Source organism: Mirounga leonina, unplaced genomic scaffold (assembly GCF_011800145.1).
Source record: "Mirounga leonina isolate KUSES-001 unplaced genomic scaffold, KU_Mleo_1.0 Mir_171, whole genome shotgun sequence".
NCBI classification, from domain to species: domain Eukaryota; kingdom Metazoa; phylum Chordata; class Mammalia; order Carnivora; family Phocidae; genus Mirounga; species Mirounga leonina.
Genome location: NW_023270436.1, coordinates 9,640,007 through 9,664,176, shown reverse-complemented (window position 1 = coordinate 9,664,176; position 24,170 = coordinate 9,640,007). Strand labels below are relative to the sequence as shown.

General features: G+C 48.2%; 1 protein-coding gene across 5 annotated transcripts in view; it reads left to right on the top strand.

Moving 5' to 3' along the window:
- Nucleotides 1-24,170, top strand: part of HECTD4 (HECT domain E3 ubiquitin protein ligase 4) — a 180,547-nt gene that overhangs the window by 135,531 nt on the left and 20,846 nt on the right. For all 5 annotated transcript variants that reach the window (XM_035017036.1, XM_035017035.1, XM_035017038.1 and 2 more), the window contains 15 exons: nt 247-408; nt 522-670; nt 947-1,026; nt 3,248-3,411; nt 3,969-4,206; nt 5,164-5,300; nt 5,744-5,870; nt 9,175-9,312; nt 11,059-11,195; nt 14,071-14,231; nt 16,901-17,082; nt 18,232-18,437; nt 18,742-18,872; nt 19,470-19,675; nt 21,284-21,463. In XM_035017036.1, the coding sequence (XP_034872927.1) occupies nt 247-408; nt 522-670; nt 947-1,026; nt 3,248-3,411; nt 3,969-4,206; nt 5,164-5,300; nt 5,744-5,870; nt 9,175-9,312; nt 11,059-11,195; nt 14,071-14,231; nt 16,901-17,082; nt 18,232-18,437; nt 18,742-18,872; nt 19,470-19,675; nt 21,284-21,463 (2,398 nt within the window). The remainder of the gene's footprint in view (nt 1-246; nt 409-521; nt 671-946; nt 1,027-3,247; nt 3,412-3,968; nt 4,207-5,163; nt 5,301-5,743; nt 5,871-9,174; nt 9,313-11,058; nt 11,196-14,070; nt 14,232-16,900; nt 17,083-18,231; nt 18,438-18,741; nt 18,873-19,469; nt 19,676-21,283; nt 21,464-24,170) is intronic.

Genomic DNA, 24,170 nt, shown 5'->3' with positions numbered 1-24,170 from the left:
GACACGGAACTCGATCCCAGGACCACAGGATCATGACCTGAGCCAAAGGCAGACGCTTAGCCAACTGAGCCACCCAGGTGCCCCTAGACTGCCTTTTTTTAAATACAGTTTCCTTTGTAAAAACAAGGTATATTCTTAAATAAAAGATGTACCTATATTCTAATACCACTAGATAAAAATTTTTCTTCTTTGAGAGCGTAGAGGGAGCTGTGTTTGAGGTGTTGAATGAGGCACTTTTCCCCGTAGCCCAAAGAGGTCACTTGGAGCCCCTCGCGAGTGTTCCCGCCTGTCCGAGCCTGCATGTTCTCATCGCATCTTACGTCTGTCACCTTCCTGGCTGACCCCAGCGCTGGGGGCGGTCTGCCCCGGGGCACGTTTATCTATGCCACCTCACCACTACCCGTTCAGGTGAGAAATCACACGGCCTCTTGCCTCTTTCCTTCCTCTTTGAGAGAAAAAGCAAGTTCCAGGGGCCCAAGTGGAGTCCTCTGATCGCCTGCCCATTTCTGTTGTTTCCTCAGGCCCCATCTTTTTACTGGGAAATTGAAATTGTTTCCTATGGAGATACTGATGACGACACTGGACCAATCGTTTCCTTTGGCTTTGCTACAGAAGCAGAGAAACGAGATGGGGCTTGGACTAATCCAGTGGGCACTTGTCTTTTCCATAAGTAAGTAGCTACTATTGCTGTCACTAAAAAAAAAAAAGAAAAAAAAGTAGTGGGTGTGGATGTTTGTGGGTGTTTTCATACTAAAATAATATAATCTCAATCTCCAAAAATATAAAATACCAGTCGGAAATATATTCAAGTTTAGGCAAAGAGAATAGCTCTTAGGGTTTCCCTTCTAAGTCCTCTTGTACTACTGAAGCCCCTGGGCCTGTTCACTATGTAACTGCCTCTGTGTTGGCCAGGCAGCCGTGGCTTTGACTTTGCTTTCTTTCCTAGCAACGGCCGAGCCGTGCACTACAATGGCTCCAGTTTATTACAGTGGAAGAGCGTGCGCTTGGATGTGACTCTCTCTCCTGGTGAGTGCGGCGGGAGCTTCTTTTTTAGCCTGTGTATTTCTTTTGTTCCCAGATTTTGTCTAAGTAGGTTAAAAGTAAAGAAACTTAGCAACTAGAAATGGGCAGTTTGCCTTTCAGTGAAAGCCAAGTACTTGTCATTGCTGTCTGCTAGTTTACACCAAACCGTTCCTTTTGTGAGGCCATTATCACTGAGACCCTCCATTTGGTAAGGTAGGAATCACATTCACTTTTGTTTCTGCATCATTAGAAAAACCTGAGATTTTTGCTTCTCTTTGAAGTTTAGTCTTTTGTTAGCTTTTCATTGATCTAGCAGATAAATAGGTTCAAAAAAAAAAAAAGGTCTACCACTAGCCCTGAGGCACTCACAAAATGCGTTAGGAGTAGCTAACGTGATGTAGACTTTGTTCTCAGGAGCCTAAACGTCTGGTCCTGCTTCAGCACATCTGCCCAGAAGTTTCAGTCACATAGACCGTCAATTCAGTTAAAACAATGACAATAAACACCCTTTCCCCTCTTTTTTTTAGCCTCCGTATAAGTGTCTTGCTCTGTATAGATGAATTGGGATCAGTCCTACCTGCTCCAGCAGAGTCGCAAAATGTAGGCATTGTCCTCTTGCCATTAGAAGCCCCCAGACGTGTTGGCTACTTAGTTTCAGACAGTACATCTTAGCATCATTTCTGAGGAAGCTGAAATTGTCCTACATGGTAGATGGTCTGGGCTGCTCAGATGGGGAAGAATAAGTCACTCCATCCATCCATCTAACTTCGCACAGCTGGCTGGGAGTAATTTTGCCATCACTTAACTTAGGGAGCTGCTTGTTTTTTTGGTTTTTTTTTTAAAGATTTTTATTTTTATTTATTTGAGAGAGAGAGCATGAGCAGGGGAGAGGCAGAGGGAGAGAGAAAGGGAGAAACAGATTGTCTGCTGAGCAGGGAGCCTGATGTGCGGCTTGATCCCAGGACCCTGCGATCATGACCTGAGCCGAAGGCATACGCTTAACTGACTGAGCCACCCAGGCACCCCAGGGAGCTGCTTGTTAAACTGCACATTTCAGGGAGTGTAGTGTTTTCAGTTATGGTCAAATTATGATTTAGAGATAATTTCCTGGCAGTTACTTCTCATTTTCTGGAGCAGAACTTGGACATTTCAGCTGAGTACTTAAGTGTTTTCAGCACAGAGGAGGGTTTGGGGAGCATATGGGAACCATAGGCAGGGTTTTTATTCTCATTTGTTTTGTTTGGTCACATTTGCTGTTTGAGAAAGTTTTATACTGGACCTCAAGCACACATGCTATGTGTCTGGGTAGGAATCAAGAACTCACTTTTTACAGCAGAATCTCAACCTCTGTACCAACACTTCTAGTGTCTACTCATCAGTAGATACTTGCTGGCCATTTCCTATGTGCCGGGTACTTTTCTGGGCCCTGGAGATGCCACGGTGAACAGTGATAAGTCCCCAGCCTTTGGGAAGCCCATCCTAGTGGTATCTGAAGCATTGGAAACTCTGTAATCAAAAGCAGAATCGTAGAACTTCATGCACTTCCTGAAGAGTTCACAGTGAGAGACTAATCACATGGCTCCGTATGTGAGCAGTGGGCCTGAAGCAGCCAGCATGTGAGCGCTGATGAGGTGGTCTCTGAGCTCTGTCCTATTCTCTTCCTCATTGTAAAGCAGCTTGGCTTGTCTTAGCTTCCCGAAAAAATGCCTTAAATACATATAAGTAGCAGGCGGGACATAATGTGATTTAACAGTGTACCTCCAGCTTACATTATGGGTTGGGTTTTATATTACTAAGACCATTTCTAAATCTTCCACAAACGTACTGAGAAAATACTACCTTTTTACCTTTGTGCCATAAATAATTTTCCATGTGTCAAAAGAGAAAAACTTGTATCTATTTAAAAAAAAAAAAAAAAAGTACCCAATGTTTTCCCTTTGTCTTGGCTGCCAGGAAAATAAAGGCTAAATTTAATGTGTAATTGTGGTAACTAACTCGGCATTTTCTTCTGAATAGCTTGACTTCTCTTTTTAAAACGATTTCTGTTGTGTTACTTTATATTTACTCAAGTACAGTACGTAACTGCAGAGCTTTTTCAGGTGTAACTAGTGGCATAAAGATAGTCAATGATATGTGGCCTCATCACACTGGTTGCAGTTGGGAAGTTTATTTAATAATGAGTGAACGGGAAATCCAGATGTCTCCTTCCTCTTCTCTGCCGTAGGTGACGTGGCAGGAATTGGCTGGGAGAGAACCGAGGGGACCCCCCCTCCTCCGGGGCAGCCAGCCAAGGGCCGAGTATACTTCACATACTGCGGGCAGCGCCTGTGCCCGTATCTCGAAGACGTCTCTGGTGGGATGTGGCCTGTGGTTCACATTCAGAAGAAGGCAGGTTATCTCACTGGGAAGGAAAACAAATTCTCCTTAGTAATTTGGGTGTTGCCCAGCCACGCTGGGGAGGGCAATCTACTCGACTGAATCCACCATTCAAATGCTGATCTCATCCAGAGGCCCCCTCCCAGACACACCCCATAATAATGTTTAGTCTGGCATCCTGTGGCCAGCCAAACTGACGGTAAAATTAGCCATCACAGTACAATTGCATGGAAGCAAATCTGACCATGTCCCCACTGGGGAGTGAAGGGAGCAGCTTGTGCGGTGGCATCAGGCAGAAAGGAACAGTGTTGGAAACAGGAAAGGCCCTGTCTGAGTAGCATAGGGCTGGGAGAGTGAGGCGAGGCGGGGGGGTGCGGGGGCTGGCCTGTGCAGATCTCCGTCTCAGCGCCAGGGCACGCAGTTGCACGGGCCCCTCTGCCTCAATGTGCATGCTCTCGCAGAGCGGGGGCCCTTCTTCTGGTTTGACGTTGAGTGGCATTCACCTTGTAGTGTTAAATAAACGAACAAACGTAACCCCTTTCAAACCCTCTATTTGATTTCCTTCCCAGAACACCAAGACTCGAGCTAACTTCGGCTCCCGCCCATTCGCTTATGCTGAAGGGCAGGCCCACCGCAACGCCGCCGACCTGTGCACCGACCTGGCAGAGGAGATCAGCGCTAACTTTGAGGCCCTGCCCTTCGCCATGGCGTCTGATAGCGACAACGACGCGGGCGCTAGTATCGCGTCAGACCCGGGCACTCACGGGCCGCCGTGCCGCATCGCTGCTGTGGCCACTGCTCAGCAACGTAAGCCGCCGCCTCCCGGGGCCCCACTGCTTCCGGGGGATGCACATGCTGCTGTTCGTAAGCCCCTCCGGCCTGCGCATGCTCTCATGCCCACTGGTTGTGGGGGCGTGGGCCCGGTGAAGGAAAACGGGGAGCAGGACATGGGACACTGCACCTTCACTGCCTAGAAAGTCCGCTCCCCACATCCAGGAAGCCTGCCACTCCTCAGTGCCGGAGACTGTCGCCACATGGAAATGCAAGCCTGAAAGACTGTCCACTTTTTTTTTTTTTTTTAAGATTTTATTTATTTATTTATTTGACAGAGAGAGACAGCGCGAGAGGGAACACAAGCAGGGGGAGTGGGAGAGGGAGAAGCAGGCTTCCCACGGAGCAGGGAGCCCGACGCGGGGCTCGATCCCAGGACCCTGGGATCATGACCTGAGCCGAAGGCAGACGCTTAATGACTGAGCCACCCAGGCTCCCCAAGACTGTCCACTTTTTATAAGACTGCTAGAAACCCCACAATTTTATGTGAAATCCTGTATTTTAAAAATGTTAATTGTTATAAAACTGAGGTCATCAAAGAATACTAGAACACTAATTGTGGAATCTAGGTGGTGGGTATTTGGTGTGCACTGAAAAAACTTTCCCGGTTATTTGAAAAACTTCATAATCGAATAAAACCAAGCTTCCTGATCTGGAGGTGTGGGCAGACTGTAACTGGCCTGGTTTGCAAACTGTTTTAAGACTCTGCCTACTTCTCTCTCCTGATGAAGAACTTTCCAAATTCTTCTCTGAATTGAATGAATTCTATCCATAAAAACGATTTTAGGATTCAGGTTAATGATACAAAATCCCTCCAAGTGCTAGGAGTCTTTCACATGAAAGAAGAGATTCTGGTTTGTCTAAGGGGGAGGAGTTCGTGATTTTTCTGGCCTGCGCTTGCTTAGAATTCACTGTCACTGTGCTCTGTTACAGAATATGACAGTGACACCTCCTGTCATTATAAAGTAGAACTCAGCTATGAGAATTTCATCACCTCGGGCCCAGACCCCCACCCACCTCCTATCGCAGACGATGAAAGTGATGATGAGGATGATGACGACATCCCCCAGGTACGAGGCCCACAGCACTCGCGCGGCTCCCTGGTGACCAGGACAAGCCACCAGGAATGATTTTGCTTGGAGGGTGCAAGGCCGGAATGGTGACACTTAGAGTTATGTCACTATGTTTGAACAGTAGCTCTGGAACATTCATCTTTGAAACCATATGTCAGTGACAATACGTGCTGGGCTCTTTGGCCCAGTACCAATCTGGCTGTGGGAGAAATGGAGCACCCTGCTAGTGATTCAGCAGTAAGTCAGGGACCATGTGGCGTGCTTACTTGGCTTCAGAGGGAAAGGAAGGGCTTGCCACAGTCTGGCTGTTGCCTGCCCTGGCATCTGAGGATGTGATTCTGCTACTGGCCTTGGAGTGGGTGAGAGCTGTAGGTCAGGGAAGGGCTGATGCCCGCATGAGGCGCTCCTTCTCTGTTCATGCCTTTGCCTTCTCCTTCCAGGAGGACCACTACGCCCTGCTGGTGAAAGCCTGGGAGACCAAGGTGTTTCCTACTATCCGAAGACGCTTCCGCAATGAGGCAGAGCGAAAGTCGGGCCTGGACCAGATCAAGGGAGCTTTACAACTAGGTCTGGTGCTTTACCCTGTCCTCGGGAGCTACTTCATGACTTGAGCTGTGCTTAGATGAACTCAGATGTAAATCAGGAAAGAGGGGCTCATCTAACATCCGGACAGACCTAACCGTGTCCTCTGCCTGTCCTTTCCTGAGCTCTGTGCTCTCCGGCTTCCACTGTCAGCCTTTTCTTTGCTTATCAACTTAACTCCATGTTTGGGTTGATGGGCTGCTGAAATGGTTGCATTGGGAAGCTGGATGGCCTGGGGGTCAAATAATTTGGGCTCTCAAGTCACAGCTGTGCTATTTGTCTGTCTGACCTTGGGACAGTTCGTTAACCTTTTTGGGCTTTCCTCCCCTTTAAAATGGAATCAGTGATGGTGACCACCTTGCAAGTGCTTTAATACAGGTAAAGCTCCTAGGAATAGTGCCCAGCACAGAGTAAGTGTTCAGTTAATATAGTTCTAGGTGTCACTGTGGTAACAAGGAGGGTGGGATTTTTCTTCCGTGAGCGCAGGTTCTCTAGCAAAGAATAATGCAAAGTTTGACCCCAGACAGTGGACTGTTAGTGAGTCTTGAGTGCAGGTAGCTAATTTCAGTTTTGAGGATTTTCCTCATCTTGTGAAACACCTGCTTTTCCCCCACAAACATGGTGGCCTCAGGGATGGTGTAAGAAGTTTCATTTTTGTCCTATATCAGCAGCCTTGCTCCTCTTTGAGCCTTGTTCTGAGAGTAGAACCAAATAAAAAGAAAAGCCCCCACCAGTTGTTTGTTTTTTGGCCAATTAATATGCTGAGTCCCAGATCTCCAGTCATTACTTTTCTCCGATGTTGGCACCAGGACTGAATGAGTATGTGTAAATCTGTGGTTTGATTTTTACTTATTTTCTTTCAAGCTTTCTATCCCCGAAGCTAAGGCCTACAACAGCGGAATGATCTTGTTTAAACATAACCTGTGGGCGTAGCCTCCTCCTGTGACGTAGTGGGATTGCTTCCTGCTTTTATCAGAGCCTGGGTTCGGCTGCCGACCCAATTCTGGGGCAGATAATTAGTAATTCTTCTCTACTCGAGTTTGGGGCAGAGGGAGCAACATTAGGAAGGCCCTTGGTGGGAGTGCAGTCAGGTGGGTGGGCGACCAGCCAAAAGGCCAAGCAGGTATAGCTGAAGATGAGAGCTCGAGGGAAGGGTGGCAGGACACGAGGCTAGGGGCAGGGACAAGCACTGGGTGCGTGAGGACTTTGGATTTTATTCTCTGCAAGATGGGAAGCCACTGGGAGGTGGTAAGCGAAGGAGCCACATAATTCAATGTAGTAGATCCCAGAGAAAGAGAATTTGCTCTTCCCCATCTGTTTTCAGTATCTGAGAGGAAGTGCCTTCGTGTGCTTTGTCGAAGGGCAGAGCAGACCTTCTCTCAGGTTCGAACGACTCTCACTTAGCATAATGCCAGACGCACTGCTGCCCGCCTTGAGGCGCCCATGCGGCATTGGTTTCGGGGTTGGGAGGCCTTCGATCTGGTGGCACCTGTTGAGCCATCCATTCATCCACTAACCCGTCCCTGCAGGCAGCCAGCGCCGCCCAGGCGTCGGGCCCCCAGCCAGGGAAACATCCAGTGGGCCACGGCAGGGGACGTGGTCGGGGCTGTGCGGTAGATCGGGAGGCCAGTGTGTGTGTAGCTAGGTCGGGCCAGTCTCGCGGGGCTTCTCTGACAGCCTGCTATTTAAGTGGAGATCGGGAGCTGACTTGGTGACAGCTGGCTTCCACTGTGAAACATTAAGTGCTGTTTTCAGGGGGGCTGGTGCCTCTTACCGCTTTGGAGAGAGTAAGAAAGGGGGGAAGAATTTACAGTGTGCAGATGAAAAGCCCTTGTATATGATCATTGGTTGCTGTGTTAACATAGGTTCTGCTTAAATTAGGATTTCTTTTCTTTTATCCTTTGGTGCCTGAGCCATCCTGAGTATCTGTGGCCAAGGGTGCCTCCTCCTCTGCTCCCAGTTTGGTTAGGGGAAGGAATAGACAGCACGTAGAAAATCTGATCATCCAGAAGTGGCCCTGGACCAGAGGCAGATCGATGACTCAGCCAGAAGTGCCTCCGGCTGCTGATGTGGCCTCTTGCCAAGGCATTCTCTCGGGATCCGTCCGTGTGCTGTGACAGTCGTATGAACCATATTAATTTAGGCCTAAAGCATTTACCTTTTGAATATAATCTTCTTCAGTGTAGCAGTGGCAGAGGGGAAAAGGAGGCTGGGGGATGGCTCGTGGTCCCCAAAGGGCCATCCCTGTGAGGTGGACCAGCCTCCTGCTGTCCAGTCCCCGAGGAAGGTTACTGAACCCACCCCTGTGCTGAGCATGGTTGAACTGGGCATCCTCCCCATGTTCCCGGATTCCTGCTGCGTAGACAGCGGAGGATTTGTTCTCCTCTCCCCCATTCCTTTGGGAAATGTTGCAAAGATTATTTTTCCATAATCTTCCAATATCAGGCCACATTCCTGGTCTGTTCTGACAGTTCTTTCTCTAGGCATCCTTCTCTAATTGCAGTCTCCTCCTCCTCAAGTGCGCTCCGAAAATTGCTGTGCCTTTTCCCTCCAGCAAGGCCAGCAAATAAGAGTGGGAGGTGAGTGTGCGGGCGATTGGCCTCTGCACCTGTGCACCCCCATGTGTGAGAGCTTCGGCAGCGCCAGCAGGTGGAGACGTTGCACCCCGCCACCCTGCGCGCCCCACGGAGCCGTCCCTTCAGGGGCCTTTGTTGACTGCGTTAATTAATAGTGGTGGTTGCTGGTGAACTTAATGGTGTGTTCTCTCTGGGAAGGAAGAACACAGCCAATTCCAGTGCTGGGTAGGAGGAGTTGGTGGAGCTCTGTCTCTCTTAAGCAACATGCGTTTGCTGTAAAAATCACGTAGTGCAAAAATGTACAAAGTAAGAAGCAAGCTTTTCCTCACTTCTTACCCTCCGTTTGTCCTCTACTTGGTTCTTTTGACTCAACTGAAATAACTGCATAATAGCGCCCCATGATTTTTAACCACTATTGATGAGTACTTTCCTTATTTCCATTTTGGGATCTCCCAGCAGTGCTGCAGGGAGCGCTCTTGGATCTTCACACATGTGTGCTTGTGTTTCTGTGGGAGAAATTTGAGAGGTTCCTACAAGTAGGGTATTGAGTGTTTTAAACTTGCTAGATTCCCCATAATTACCTTCCCCAAAAGGCTATGTACTCCCATGGGCAGTGTTGGAAAGATTCTCTTACCTTCATTCTCCGTGTGAGTCAGATCCGAAGACCGTGTACTCTTCGGAGAGTTACCAGTGCAGTTATTTTTTTTTTTTAGGCATGGTGGACATTGCCCGACAGACGGTTGAATTCCTCTATGAGGAGAATGGCGGCATCCCAAGAGACCTGTATCTTCCCACCATTGAAGACATTAAAGACGAAGCAAACAAGTTCACAATCGATAAAGTTCGGAAAGGTTCTGTTTTCCCTCTTACTTCATCTGTGAAGCTTGCTGTGGAATGAGAGGTTGGGTGTTCACTTGAGTGTGAGCAGAGGATCTGTGAGCTTTCCTGAGGTGACTCCTTTCGCGGAGTGACCAGGGCCTCTCGCAGCCTCTCTTCTGTGATGCCCTAAAGCCTCCTGCTCGTCTGGCCTCCAGTGGCCTCCCGAGCTCACTGGCACACGCAGAGTGAGACTGCGTACTTGTGCAGAGGGAGAAGTGGGGCATGGGTGGAGGGTTCCAGAGAGGCCTCCCAGCTTAGGTCGGGGCTGCTGAGCTAGAACCATGAATGTATGGTTGCACTCTGCTTTTTAAAATTTTAATAGAATGTGTTCTTTTGATTAAAGATCTATTGCATTTTTTAAGGAAATGAAAATACAGAAAAGCACAAAAAAGAAAAATGGAAACCACTCGTTATCAGACCTTCATAAAAATACGAGAACATCAGGGACAGAGGCAGAAATAGATATATTTTTGGGGCGCCTGGGTGGCTCAGTTGGTTAAGCATCTGCCTTCGGCTTAGGTCATGATCCCGGGGTCCTGGGATCGAGCCCTGCATCGGGCTCCCTGCTCGGCGGGGAGCCTGCTTCTCCCTCTCCCTCTGCCTGCTGCTCCCCCTGCTTGTGCTCTCCCTCTCTCTGTCAAATAAATAAATAAAATCTTTAAAAAAAAAAAAAAAGATATATATATTTTTCTTTTTTAGATATAATTTGCATATCATAAAATCCACCCTTTTAAAGGATACAGTTCAGTTTTTAGTAGATTCACAAAGTTGTACAACCACCAAACCATTTCCTCTAATTCCAGAACATTTTCATCCTCCAAAAAGAACTCCTGTATCCCCACCATTCCCCATTTCTCCTTCCCTTGAGCCCCATTAATTTACTTTTTTGTCCCTATAGACTTCCTCTTCTGGACATTTCCTATAAATGGAATCCTACAACCTGGGGTCTTTGAGTCTGGCCTCTTTCATATGTCACAGCACAGTCTTTCAAGGTCCATCCATGTTGTAGCATGTGTTAGTACTTGGTTCCTTTTTATGGCAAAATAATACTCCATTGTATGGATGATACCCCATTTTTTAATCCATTTACCAAATGATGGACACTTGGGTTGTTTTTCACTTTTGGCTATTATGAGTAATGCTGCTGTGAACGTTTGTGTTCAGGTTTTTTGTGTAGATGTGTTTTCCTTTCTCTTGGGTAGATATGTAGGAGTGGGATTGCTGGGTCCTATGATAAGTTGAACTTTTTGGGGATCTGCCAGATAATTTTCCAAAGTGATTGCAGCATTTTACATTCCCACCAGAAACGTATATCGCTTCCCATTTCTCCACATCCCTGCCAACACTTAACTACTGTCTGGTTGGTTAGATTATAGCCATCCTAGTGGGTGTGAAGCGGGGTCTCGTTGTGGCTTGGGCTTGTCTACCTAATGACTGATGACAGGGAACGTCTTTTCATGTGTATCTTCATTTTTCTTTGGAGAAATGTTTATTCAAATCCTTTGTCAATTTTTTAGGTGGCTTATTTGTTTTTTTATTATGAGAGTTGTTAGAACATTTTGTATGATCTTCCAAGACTGAGCTTTGTACCTTTTTGGTTACAACTAAACTGAGGTATTGTTAGATGCTGTAGAGCTATTTTAGGCCCTAAAAATATAGGATCCCCAGATGATAATGGTACTTGCTTCTGAAAAAACTTCTCCCTTTGCCCTCCTCAGGTCTCACAGTAGTAACCCGCTCTCCAGACAGCAACAATGTGGCCAGCAGTACGGTGGGGACTGCCCTGCCAAAATTCGCCATCCGGGGGATGCTGAAAACCTTTGGGCTTCATGGAGTTGTCTTAGATGTTGATTCAGTGAGTAAACAGCCTTTTATATACATGGGGACTTTCATGCCCAGACTCCATGTGTCTTAAAAAGTGATCATCCAGGGTGCCTGGGTGGCTCAGTTGGTTAAGTGTCTGCCTTCGGCTCAGGTCACGATCTCAGGGTCATGGGATCAAGCCCCATGTTGGGCTCCCTGCTCAGTGTGAAGTCTGCTTCTCCCTCTGTCCCTTCCCCTCCCCACCCCCGCGCTCATGCTTGCTCTCTCTCAAATTAAAAAATTAATATTTTTTTAAAAATGTGCAGTCATGCAGATGGATTACTCTTCAGACTAGGGTTGGAGAAAGTGAGCTAAGTGCTCACAGCAGATGGCTTGCCTGAGGTTTTTTCGTGGGCCCAGATCAGGGCTGATGATAGATGGTGATAAGCTCTTAATCCTCAGGGCTGTCAGCCCTTCAGACCACGATGCCCCTGCCAGCATTTTGTCAGCCATGTTCAGACCATCCCTATATTCTTCCTACCCAAGTCCCGGGAACATTCTCCCCTGGTCCTTGGTAAATGGATGATCTGTCTTTGTCATGACTGTTACAGACACAAGTCGAAGAAATAGTTTTATGATTTTGATCACATCATCTTGCTGGTTCTCTCAGCCTGTTTTCCAATATGTAACACGAGTGTATTAAACCCATGGGGTTCTCAGCAGGGGTGGGGGGTATGGGCGGGGAAGAAGGAACAAAAGACGCATGCGGGCAAAGCCAAAGCTTTCTTTGGTCGCATGCATGTGCTGGTGTTTGAGAAGTTTCCCGTGCAAGAAAAACTGATGAACTAATATCTAGTTCAAGCCTAAGAGTCTCTGATGAGAAAGGGTCTATGGCCAAGTAGATAAGCTAGAATCTACCTAGATAGAGCTACAGAAACCGGTAATGTTAGGTACCATTAATGCTTTGAAATGGAAAGCTTTACATTTTTACTGACTCCATTTCACCCAAACTTAATTATGAATCATTAAATTTTTTTAAGATCTATTTATTTGAGAAAGAGAGTGCACACATAAGAGCAGCGGGGAGAGGCAGAGGGAGGAGGGAGAGAATCTCAAGGAAACTACTTGCTGAGCACGGAGCCTGACGTGGAGCTCGATCTAATGACCCTGAGATCATGACCTGAGCTGAAACTAAGAGTTGGACATTCAACCAACTGAGCCACCCAGGCATTCCCTGAATCATTAAATTTTTAAGAGAGGCTACTGACTGATGGTTTACTAAGGTGAACGTCCAAGTAGAAAATTCAATTAGTAATACTATTAATCTCCCGTTGCCTTCTGATACAAACTTCTGACCTGGTTATCAGAAAGTATATAACTGACAGTGTTTTTCAGCAGTGGAAATGTGTGCAAGTATAAATTAGAAAAACAGAAATTTTGTTAAAATAATTCTGTTACTATTGGGATGCCTGGGGGGCTCAATCAATTAAGCGTCTGCCTTCGGCTCAGGTCATGGTCCCGGGGTCCTGGGATCGAGCCCGCCATCAGGCTCCTTCCTCAGCGGGGAGCCTGCTTCTCCCTCTGCTTGCTGCTCTCCCCCTGCTTGTGCTCTCTCTCTCTGGGAAATAAATAAAATCTTTAAAAAAAATAATAATTCTGTTATTAAGTAGTTTGATTCTTTTATGTTTTAGTACTACTCCCTAAACAAAAATTACATTTGTATTTGAATCCAAAGCGTATATGCATGAGTTTACTTTTTATTTTCCTGTAATAAAATGGATCTATTAGATTTCCTGCTTTTCCAAAATTATTATTTTTTAAAAAATTTATTTGAGAGAGCATGAGAGGGGGGTGGGGTGGGAGGAAAGGAGGAGAGAGAGAGAGAGATTCCGCACTAAGCACAGAGCCCGACGTGGAGCTCAATCCTTTGACCTTGAGATCATGACCCAAGCCAAAACCAAGAGTTGGACGCCCAAACTGACCAAACCACCCAGGCGCCCCATGCTTTTACAAAATTATCAACATAAAAACAATGAACATAGGGGCGCCTGGGTGGCTCAGTTGTTAAGCGTCTGCCTTCGGCTCAGGTCATGATCCCAGGGTCCTGGGATCGAGCCCCGCATTGGGCTCCTTGCTCTGCAGGAAACCTGCTTCTCCCTCTCCCACTCCCGCTGCTTGTGTTCCCTCTCTCGCTGTGTCTCTCGCTGTCAAATAAATAAATAAAATCTTTAAAAATAAAAATAATGAACATAAAACAAAATGCACTGAATTATAACTGAAATATAGCACTGTTGTTCAATTTTTTTTTTTTTTTTTTTAATTAGCGTTGCGGGGAGGGCCAGAGGGAGAGAGAGAATCTTAAGCAGGCTTCACGCCCATCACGGAGCCCAACACAGGGCTCATTCCCACAACCCTGAGATCAGGGCCTGAGCCAAAACTAGAGTCGGATGCTTAACCGACTGAGCCACCCAGGTGCCCCTGTCTTTAAATTTCTAATTCATGATTACATAACGGTTAAAATTTGAAAACCAGCATGAAAAAACTAAACACACTATCATTACTAACCAGTTGTCTTTGACCTTTTAAAGACTCCGTGACATGAAACTAACATTTATTACCGTAGAACTTTTATATATACATACAGATGTATTTTAAAACTTGAAGGGGAGGGCGCCTGGGTGGCTCAGTTGCTTAAGCAACTGCCTTCGGCTCAGGTCATGATCCTGGAGTCCCGGGATCAAGTCCCGCATCGGGCTCCCTGCTTGCTTCTCCCTCTGACCCTTCCCCTCTCATGCTCTCTGTCTCCCATTCTCTCTCTCAGATAAATAAATAAAATCTTTAAAAAAAATAAAAATAAAAAAATAAAACTTGAAGGGGAAAAGTCAGTGCCCAAAAAGTCAAATAGACCTTTCCTTTAACTGCTGTAGGTGAATGAATTAGTGCAGGTAGAAACGTACCTCCGAAGTGAAGGCGTGCTAGTCCGATACTGGTATCCTATTGATATGCTGGAAAGGCCCCCGGCAGGCTACCGGAGGACGGCCACCAATGGGCTGGTCACGCTCGACAATACCAACCTTCAAATTCACAGGTAAGATTGAGCCCTTCTTCCTAGCGGATCACAGAAATTCACTTATTATGTCTTTATCACATGTACCATTTGTCATTGACAAGCTTTTCCTTCAAAGCTAAGAGTTAGAAGGAAGCTAGCAAAGTAACAGCAAAATTGCAGGAGTTGGGAAGAAATGTCGTGTGGGATCTGGTGTCACCCAGCCTATGCCACAGACACTGCTGTGAGCTGCAGGGAAGAGGGGGGATTGAGGGGTGGCTGGAGATCTGGAGGAGGGTGGAAAGTTGTAAAGAGTAAAGCCAGTCCAGGAGAGATGTCCAGGCCCGGTGTGGGCAGCCAGCTCATTTCTCCATTAAGCTAACAAGGTGTTCATTCCTGAATGCGTGTTTGTGCCTAGCACTGGGCGGGGGTCTCTAAGGAAGCACGTTCTGCCCTTGATGGATTGTCTTTCTCCTCTAATTCAATTGCCGTGGCTTTCCATTTCCCTTGGAGTAGAATTCAAATGAGTAACCTACCTCACGAAACCCCTGCCTGAGCCCCAGAGTCTCTGCTTCTCCATGGACTCTCCGTCAGCAGTGCTGGCTTTTCCACGTCTCTCTGACCCGACGCTCGTGTCCTCCGAGGTGTCTCTGCAGGTGCTCTTCCCTCGGCCTGGAGCGCTTTGCTCAGAACTTTGCATGGCGGTCTCATTCTTGTCATTCGGATCTCAGGTCACCTTTCCAAAGAGGCTTTGCCTCACCATCTAAAGTAAGCGCTAAGCCGCATGTTGTCATAGCACTGCATCTTACTTCCTTTCCAGGACCTGATGTTCTTGCCTGTGAGTTTGGTTTAATTTATTAATTGTGTTGTGTCTCCTCCTCCTAGACTGTAAGGTTTCTAAAAGCAGAGACTTTGATTCTTTGCTAGAGCCCCCCATTTCTAATCAGGAGCCTGGCTCATGTTGCAAGCTCAAAATATCTGTTGAAAAGATACATATATGGTTGAATAGCAATATGATAGTCTTGAAAGCTTTTAAAGCTTTATTTCATAAGTCAGTTGTATTTTTAGCCAATGTCTCTGATGGATGTAACTTAATGCCCTTTTGCTAGCAACCGAGCGAAAAGGCCAGAAAGTGCTTTGTAAGGTTACCATCAGGCTGTAGATGTAGGACATTTATTCTCAGGATTACGGCGGTGATCTCGGTATCAGGAGAACTAAGAAATATGCCACACGGGTTTGTTTGATCAATAAAGTGCCTGGATTTCTCGTCCCAGGACAGATTTTCCTCAGAGTTACACTCTGCCTAACACGCTCATGTGGCTTTGGGAGAGGACTCAGAAAGAGCGGTAGACGGCTCAGCAGTAGCTTCAGAGGCACTGAGTCTGCAGAGACAGAGCAGGGACTGCTGGGCAGGCCCAAAATAATCTCACTCCAACTGCAGCCCCTGAAATCTGAGGAGGAAGCGGTGGGGAGTCAGAAAGGGCTTGTGTTCAGACCTCCTCTGTGTTGCTGCCCCGGCCGTTCTGAGCTGTGTCTGTGTAGTTAGCATATGGACTTCCATGGAGGGAGGAGACCAGTAGGGAGAGGTGGTTTGTTTTCAAGTCCAGCCTGAGGATATTACAGGCTGGTGGAGATGAGAAAGAAACCACCTACATGCAGCATCTTAGCTGTGTTTATCTTCATATCTGTACAAACTCATCAGGTTTTATGTGGCTTCTTTAATTACCGTTATACCTAAATATGAGTTATGATAGATCAGCATTAAATTTAATTCAGATCAGTAGGCAATACAGAATGAGCCCTGATGGCTCCACATGGAATTGAAACCTAGACTTTTTAGAGACAATAGGGCTGCTTCTAACTTGCCTTTTTAGTTAAATGTTTAATACCAGGAGAATTTTTAATAATGGTGATTAGCTAAAGAAATACAGGGAGCCTCCCCAATGCCTAGTATTAGATTATTTGCCAAGAGATGCAATTCTAAATGAGACCTGCTTAGTCACTAATGAGCTGTTACTCAAGGCGAATGCCAGTTACTTCAGAAATTCATCACACACAAAGGGTTCACAGTGAATTTTTTATAAGAGCTTTAGTGAGCTTAGTTCACGTACCGTGTAGCTCACCTATTTAAAGCATACAAGTCAGTGGCGTTTAGTATATTTACAGAGGTGTACAAGCCTCACCACAATCACTTTTAAAACCTTTTCATCACCCAAAAGAGAACGGCCGTACCCATTCTCTCCTCTCGCTCAACTTTGTTCCGTTTCTATGGATCTGCTTGGTTCTGGACAGTCTCTGTGAATGGAATCACGGTGCTGTGGGGCCCTCTGTGTCTAGCCTTCTTTTCTTGGCACAGGGTCTCCAAGGTTGATCCATGTAGCAGGTTTCGGTGCTTCGTCCCTTACTGCTGACTAGTATTCCACTGAGTGGATTTACCATTCCTCGCTGGGTGGACGTTTGCCTTGTTTCCAGTTTGGGGCTGCTCTGAGTAATGCCCGTGTGAACATCCATGTAGAAGTTTTGTGCGGCCCTCTATTTTCACTTCTTTCTCCACAGTGATTTTTGAGTAGAGAACATCCAAACATACTTAAACCTGGCTTTCTATTTAAGACCCAAGTGGCTAGCCTGGCGTGCGGAACCCGGGGCCGGAAGAGAGGCCTGCGGCCCGGCCCGAGCCCCGGCGCTGAGCGCGCCTCCCGCTTTCCCCGCAGAGAGCTGCTGCGGTGTGAAGCGGCACTGGCCAGGCTCTACTGCCGCGTGGCCCTGCTCAACATCTTCGCCCCGAAGCTGCCGCACCTGTTCACCCGCCTCTTCCACATCCCCGCCATCCGGGACATCACCCTGGAGCACCTGCAGCTGCTGTCCAGTCAGCTCCTGGCTCCTCCCCTCCCAGGTGAGCCTGGCTTCTGGCCGTCCCTGGCGACATCAGCCCAGGGTGGGGTGGCCCTGAGAGCGAGCCCGGACCCCAGGCGGGAGACTGGGGGCGACGGACTCGCCCTCCGGGTGGCACAGGCCTTCAGGCTCGTGTAGATAAACGGCCCTGAACAGTCACGATGATCTGGGCAGTGCTTGCTCACTTTGAAGAGTGAAGTATGCTACATGACCTATTGAGTCCTTGGCCTGTTAAGCACTCACTGAGCCTCCCTACCGAATTGTGGATCGAAGAAAATTAAGCATCACTTAGGAAATCCTGTCACCGTGCTGTTCCTACAGACATTCTCGCAGGCATTGTTCAGAAAGGAAAATGCTCCTTTTGCCAGGCTCCTCCACAGCAGACCTCACTGGTTCATTGATTTCTGGTGGAGCTGTTTAAGTGGGCCAGGTTGTGTGCATCTGCTCACATTGGGGCCCTTGGTGAGGCCCGATGCTGTGTGTTTGCTCCCCTGGCGAATGCTAAGCGATGAACCTGCTTAGCCCAGCCCAAGACCGAGGGGCCCCTCTGTGTCCCCCACCCCAGCACCTCAGCCTCCGCCTGCTCCCCTTGGCCTCCCAGCAACTAAAATGGGAGCAAGAGGTGAGAGGGCAGACGGCACTCAGGGCCTAGCGGGCATCTCCCAGCTGTGGGGTCCCATTCAGTGTGTGGGGTCCCCTGGCCCACCCCCAAGAACTTAGAGGCTCCGAAACATCTGGAAAGCTTTTAAAGTGTTTGTGAAGAAGCTTTGCCGTAATGACCTAACACTGGCTTTACACGCTCCCTAGCGGTTCCTTGGGGCAGCTCGGGAGGGGCCAGGGCACACGAGTAGGTCAGGCTGCGGGAACCCCTGCATCCAAGCAGCTCCATTTCTGTTTAAAATAGATTTGGCCCACCACTTTAGGTTTTATTTTAGGAAACACTTTTGTTGCTTTAAAGAAAGGAAAGATTCAGACCACTGATGTGAACCCCCCTCTCCCAACCTGCCAGCTTGCAGGATCTGATCGGTAATGTCTTACCTGAGACTCTGTGTCCGAGCTCCCCCAGGCAGGCTGCTCACTGTTACCCAGGCTCTGCCCGCCGTTGGCATCTGCAATTCTGGTGAACTTAGATTTTCTTTCCTGGCCGCAGATGGCACCATCAGCTCCAGCTCCATCCTCCTGGCGCAGTCTCTGCAGCATTGCGTCCACTCCCAGAACTGCTCGGCCACTGACCTCTTCTACCAGGGCAGCTCCCAGACAGTGCGAGAGTGGCTCAATGTGGCCATCACCCGGACCCTGCACCAGGGTGAGGACAGCCTGCTGGAGCTGACGAAACAGATCTGCTCCTTCCTGCAGGTAGACGGCTGAAGCTCTAATGTCCCTGAACCAGGGTTATAACTTTTAATTAGAAGTCTTACTGGCTTGCTGAAAATGATGCTCTCTCTTCCCCAACCCCCCTAAGCCCCGCTGAACCAGTCTCCTTTACCTCATGGCTTTCCCGCCTTGTCCCATCCATGGTGGCCTTCCTCCCGGAGGGCTTTCTTATCCCCGGAGCCTGTGGCCGCGTATGCGTTGGCTCTGTCCTTTGCCTGGTAGTTGGGAGATGAAATGCTCTCCTGTCTGTGGCCTGTGGCTTCCCTTGTTAAATCTCTCTTTGCAGACAGCACCCGAGCAGTTCCCCTCCGAGGAGTTCCCGATTTCGGAGTCCAAAGTCAACATGGATGTTAATTTCCCTGGGGCGGCTTTTGTCGTCGTGTCTTGCAAAGAGAGTCAGTCTGGATTCCGCAAAGAGTAAGTTGCCTGTTCTCCAGGAGAGCTAACGGGAGAGAGAAGAAAACTGGAGGGGTGCCTGGGTGGCTCAGTCGTTAAGCGTCTGCCTTCGGCTCAGGTCATGATCCCAGGGTCCTGGGATCGAGCCCCGCATTGGGCTCTCTGCTCCGCGGGAAGCCTGCTTCTCCCGCTCCCCCTCCCCCTGCTTGTGTTCCCTCTCTCGCTGTGTCTGTCTCTGTCAAATAAAACCTTTAAAAAAAAAAGAGAGAGAAAACTGGAGTCTTAGTGAAACTGACAGAAGAAAAACTCAAATTGTTATTAGTCTTTAACACATACCGGTAGTATTTGAAAATAGTCTGTAGTTCCTCCCATATTTCCGTGTTTGGGAAATGTCCTTATAAAGGACGACCTTCTCCCATCCAAGTACTAACCAGGCCCGACCCTGCTTAGCTTCCGAGATCAGACGAGATCGGGCGCGTTCAGGGTGGTATGGCCGTAGACAAAGGACGACCTTCTAAGATGTCATGGCAATGACTTACAAATGCCCACTTCTTACCGTCCATCTCCTCCCTGGCATGAGCGGCCAGACTCGGCTGAACCTCCTCCCCTCCTCCACAGCTCCTCCCTGTACAAGGCGCCATGGGCACGTGTGCTCGTGTATGGGCTTGGCCACAAAGTCAAGCGAAACGGCCAGCTGAACCTGATCGAGGCCGTCTGTTACCCACGGGATGCGTCTCCAGCCAACACTGGCCTCACGCCGCCGCCTACCGCCAACCAGTACCCCTCGGTGATCCTCTCCACAGACAAGGTCCACATCAAACTGGGTATGTCTCTGAGTTAGCGCTTGGTGAGAACAGTGTGAAGTCGTTTTTGGCTTTCCTTTTTGAAGATAGAAAGGATTTTGTACCTTGCTGTGTGTTGTCAGTAAAGAACAGAAGTGCTTGGGACAGTATATTTTTGGGGCAGGAGATGAAATGAGCACCTTTCCTGCCTGGGGCAGGCCTGGCAGATGCTGCCCACACGTCAGTGGGGATTTCCTTTCCTTTCCTTTTGCAAGTGTGCGCTCTTCAGAGTGAACTGAACAGAGTGGTCCTTTAGCGGCAATAATCCCCGCTGCCTTCCTCCAGCGCTCATTAAAACTGAATTCTCTCGGGTGCGAGTGGCTCCCTGGGGCGCAGGCCACAGTGAGCGTCTGTCCCTCGTCTCCGTGGTAAATGGCCCGGCGGCCGGGAGGGAGGGCTGGGAGGCCCCGTGGGTCTCGTCTCCTTGGCGTTTTTTGCTAAGCCTGCGTGGGTTTAGGTTTAGGGGAGGGATCTGCAGATCCCGAAGCTGCCCCCTGCTTGTACACCCCGCACACCGGGGCCAGCTGACTCCAAAAAAACGTACAGAAGCAAGGAAAACCTGGTCACAGACTTCCACTGCACTTCCTGTCATGTTTGACAAGAAAGGACGGACCTGTGTTTGCTAGAGACGATTCTGAAATGTATTTGACCTTCCAGGCAAAAATTGGGCTTTGGCTTTTCCACAGCCCCTGTCCTAGAGACCTCGCAACTTTAGGGAATGAAACGAAATGAGACTTTTGCTAAACAACTAGATGATCTCTCTTCATTAGGGCCAATTTTTTTCAAAGTGCTTTGCCTATACTAACTGTTATTTAAACTTTATAATTAAATAAGCAGAAGATCTCTATCTTTTCGTTCCTCAGTTATCACCATATGAACGTTCACCCCAAAATGCAGGCCAATCAGCATGGTGCCTGCTGACTTGTCCAAAGACCCCCAGGTCCCTGATGGCCTGACTTACGTCTGGTCAGGGCCTGCAGCGGGCCTTGGGATATGGTGCAGGCTGTGAGAGGGGATCAGGCCTTGGGGCCGTTTTCCTCCTGCTGCAGCATCTCCGGCCAGATTCGGGCCTGGCAGAGACACGAGGTAATAAGAGAAAATCAAAGCCCAAGGTCCTGGTAGTGCTAGTCTGGGGTGCCCCTTGCTGGTCCACTCTGTAACCAAATACAAGCTTAATGGTCTCATGGGATTGCAGTCACACCAAATGGCTAATTCTTTCTTTCCCAAGCTGGGAATATTCCAGTGAAGCATCTTTTAAGGTCTGACTTAGTATTTCCGTGCTGGCTCATCAGGCTGGTTGGTATCTAACCAGCTGGGGAATATTTATCCTTCCCCATTCTCATTGCTGCCCTTTGTCCCCTTGTCACACCAACAAACGGACTCTTTGGAGGATGTCCTCAGGCCCCTCCTGCACCTGCAGCTGACTCAGTCTGGAATGCGGGAAGAGTTGCGTTTCCTTTTGCCTCCAGCAGATGAGCAGGTGGGCTTTCCAGCCCTGTTCTTCCACACACACCTGGTGGGTCCTGCTCTGAGGCTTGTTTGGGTCACGTGCTGCCGATCACGAGCCTTTCTCCTCGGCCGCTCTTCTAGGGGTGTCGCCACCTCCTGGAGCCGTGCTGGTGCTGCACTCTCTGCCCCTGGAGTTCCCTCTGGCCATGGCCTTCGCAGAGCAGCTGCTGTCCTGGAGATCAGAGGATGGCGAAGGGAGATCCGAGGATGAGCCCGACACCATCCCAACATCTGTTCTCCTACAAGTTGTGGAGCTGCTGGGTAAGGCTGACCTTCCCTCAGGACAGGGCCCGCGAGAGCTAGGGGAGCTAGCTCAGTGCCTGCTGAAGGCGCTCGCCCGCTGGTGGCCTCTTGTTGGGTTGCTGTCCGTCCTTTGAAAACGGCTTGCGGAGCTGATCGTAGTGTAGAGCCCAGCCTTCTTGGTGGTGGTGCTGGTGTGGTGTGTTGTGTTTAAGATGGATTTATTTTGAGAGAGAGCATGGGCAGGAGGAGCAGGGGGCAGTGGGAGAGAGAATCCCAAGCCAACTCCGCACGGAGCCCGACATAGGGCTCGATCTCACAACCCTGAGATCACAACCGAGCCAAAACCAAAAGTCAGACACTTACCTGACTGAGCCACCCAGACGCCCCTAAAGCCTAGCTTTCTAACCGCATGACGTCCAGGGTGTTCTCTTTATTTTGAAGGTGGCAACTAACCATGGAAATAAGATTAATTTTATCACACCTTACTTTAAAACACAAATATATGCCATTTTTATAACTTTGGAGGTAAAAGGTAGTGTGGGAGAGAGTAAATAATGTTGCAAAATCAGACATTATGACTTCATAGTTCCTGAAAGGTTAAAAAGGGGTTGTATTTTGGTAAAACTCATAGAAAGGTAAACTTAAGAGTTGTACATTTTGCCATATGTAAAGTCACCTCACATTCTACATAAATAATGAACATCATTAATGATATATCTATTTAAGTGTTCAGGGATAAAACAGACTAATGTCTGCAACTTTTTTGAAATAATCAAATACTAAGCTGAGTTTTTGGGTGAATAGAGGGGTAGATAGGTAGGTACATAAGAGCAAATATGGCAGAGTGTTAATGGGAGAATGTAGGTGGTGAGCATACAAGTATTTACTGTCTAAGTAGTTCAACTTCCCTATATTTGTTTTAAAAGATTTTATTTATGTATTTGACAGAGAGCACAAGTAGGCAGAGCGGCAGGCAGAGGGAGAGGGAAAAGCAGACTCCCTGCTGAGCGGGGAGCCCGACACGGGACTCGATCCCAGGACCCTGGGATCATGACCTGAGCCAAAGGCAGACACCCAACCGAGCTACCCAGGCGCCCAACTTTCCTATATTTTTGAGATTTTTTTATGATGTTGGAGGGGAAAAGATGTTGCAAACTTAAATGCCCTCAGGGGTCAGACAGATGATGTAAATGGGGGAATAGGAGAGTGGTCCAGGCCACGTCATGCTCTGTCAGTCCCTGAGCCCTGTCCCTCCTTGCTACATGAGAAGGTGGCCCCAGTCCTGCCAGCTATTATTACTTTTTATTTCAAGAAAAGCTAGTAATGGGGGCGCCTGGGTGGCTCAGTCGTTAAGCGTCTGCCTTCAGCTCAGGTCATGATCCCAGGGTCCTGGGATCGAGCCCCACATCGGGCTCCCTGCTCCGTGGGAGGCCTGCTTCTCCCTCTCCCACTCCCCCTGCTTGTGTTCCCTCTCTCTCTTTCTGTGTCAAATAAATAAAATCTTAAAAAAAAAAAAAAGAAAGAAAAGCTAGTAATGTAGATATTGATGTGAATTTCCCAGGTTTTAAATGTTGGCAACTAAATGAAATTCTTTAAAATACATTGGGCGAGGGATCAGTGAAGGTGAGTGGCGGACCACCATGGGAGGGAGAGTTCCGTGGGCAGTCTTCGCTCACGGGCCACCATTCGCAGTCTGGGTGGAGGAGAATTCTGTCTAAGGCCGTCCTCATACATAAATGGCAAATGGCAGAGGAAGGACAACGGAGGGGAGGTCGCATGAGCATCAGAGGGCGGGGCTGCAGACCCAGAGGCACTTGTTCTCTGTGAATGGCTTTTTGAGCGCCTGCATGGCATGAGCAGCATGAGTTCATTTCCAGTTAAAGTCATGAAGCAACGTCACCCCTAAGAGATCAGGCATCTTAGTGTGAATTTAAGATGCGTGTCTGGCACAAAGGGGATCTTGGTACAAACCTGTGACCCGTCTTGTTGTTCTAGACTCTCCTTCCTGAACTTCAGTCCTTCTCAGGCCATCTTTATGTAATTTCCGCCATGTCTACGAGTCATGCCTGTCAGCATTTATTGATTGGGTTTTTTGGCGATCAGCTCTTTTCTCCTTTTTTTAAACTTTGATTTTAGGGCACCTGGTTGGCTCAGTTAGTTAAGCATCTGCTTTTGGTTCAGGTTGTGATCTCAGGGTCCTGGGATCAAGCCCCCACATTGGGCTCCCTGCTCAGCAGAGAGTCTGCTTTTCCCTCTTCCTCTGCCTCTCCCCCTGCTTGCGCTTGTGTGCTCTCTCTCTCAAATAAATAAAACTCTTTAAAAAGGGGCGCCTGGGTGGCTCAGTCATTAAGCATCTGCCTTTGGCTCAGGTCATGATCCCAGGGTCCTGGGATTGAGCCCCGCATCGGGCTCCCTGCTCAGTGGGGAGCCTGCTTCTCCCTCTCGCACGCCCCCTGCTTGTGTTCCCTCTCTCGCTGTGTCTGTCTCTGTCAAATAAATAAAATCTTAAAAAAAAAAAAAAAAAACTTAAAAAAAAAAACAACTTGAATTTTAAAGGAAACTTATGTTGCCACTTTAAATGGAAAAGTAGTGTCCCTTGCCATAACTAGAAGGTTAACTATAAAATAGTTTCTGTTAAGAAATTCTGACCATTGTTGCCTGTCAGAGGCTCTGTGTCTGTAGCCCACTCTCTGTCAAGGATACACCAGCCCTGCAGTAAGCCTTT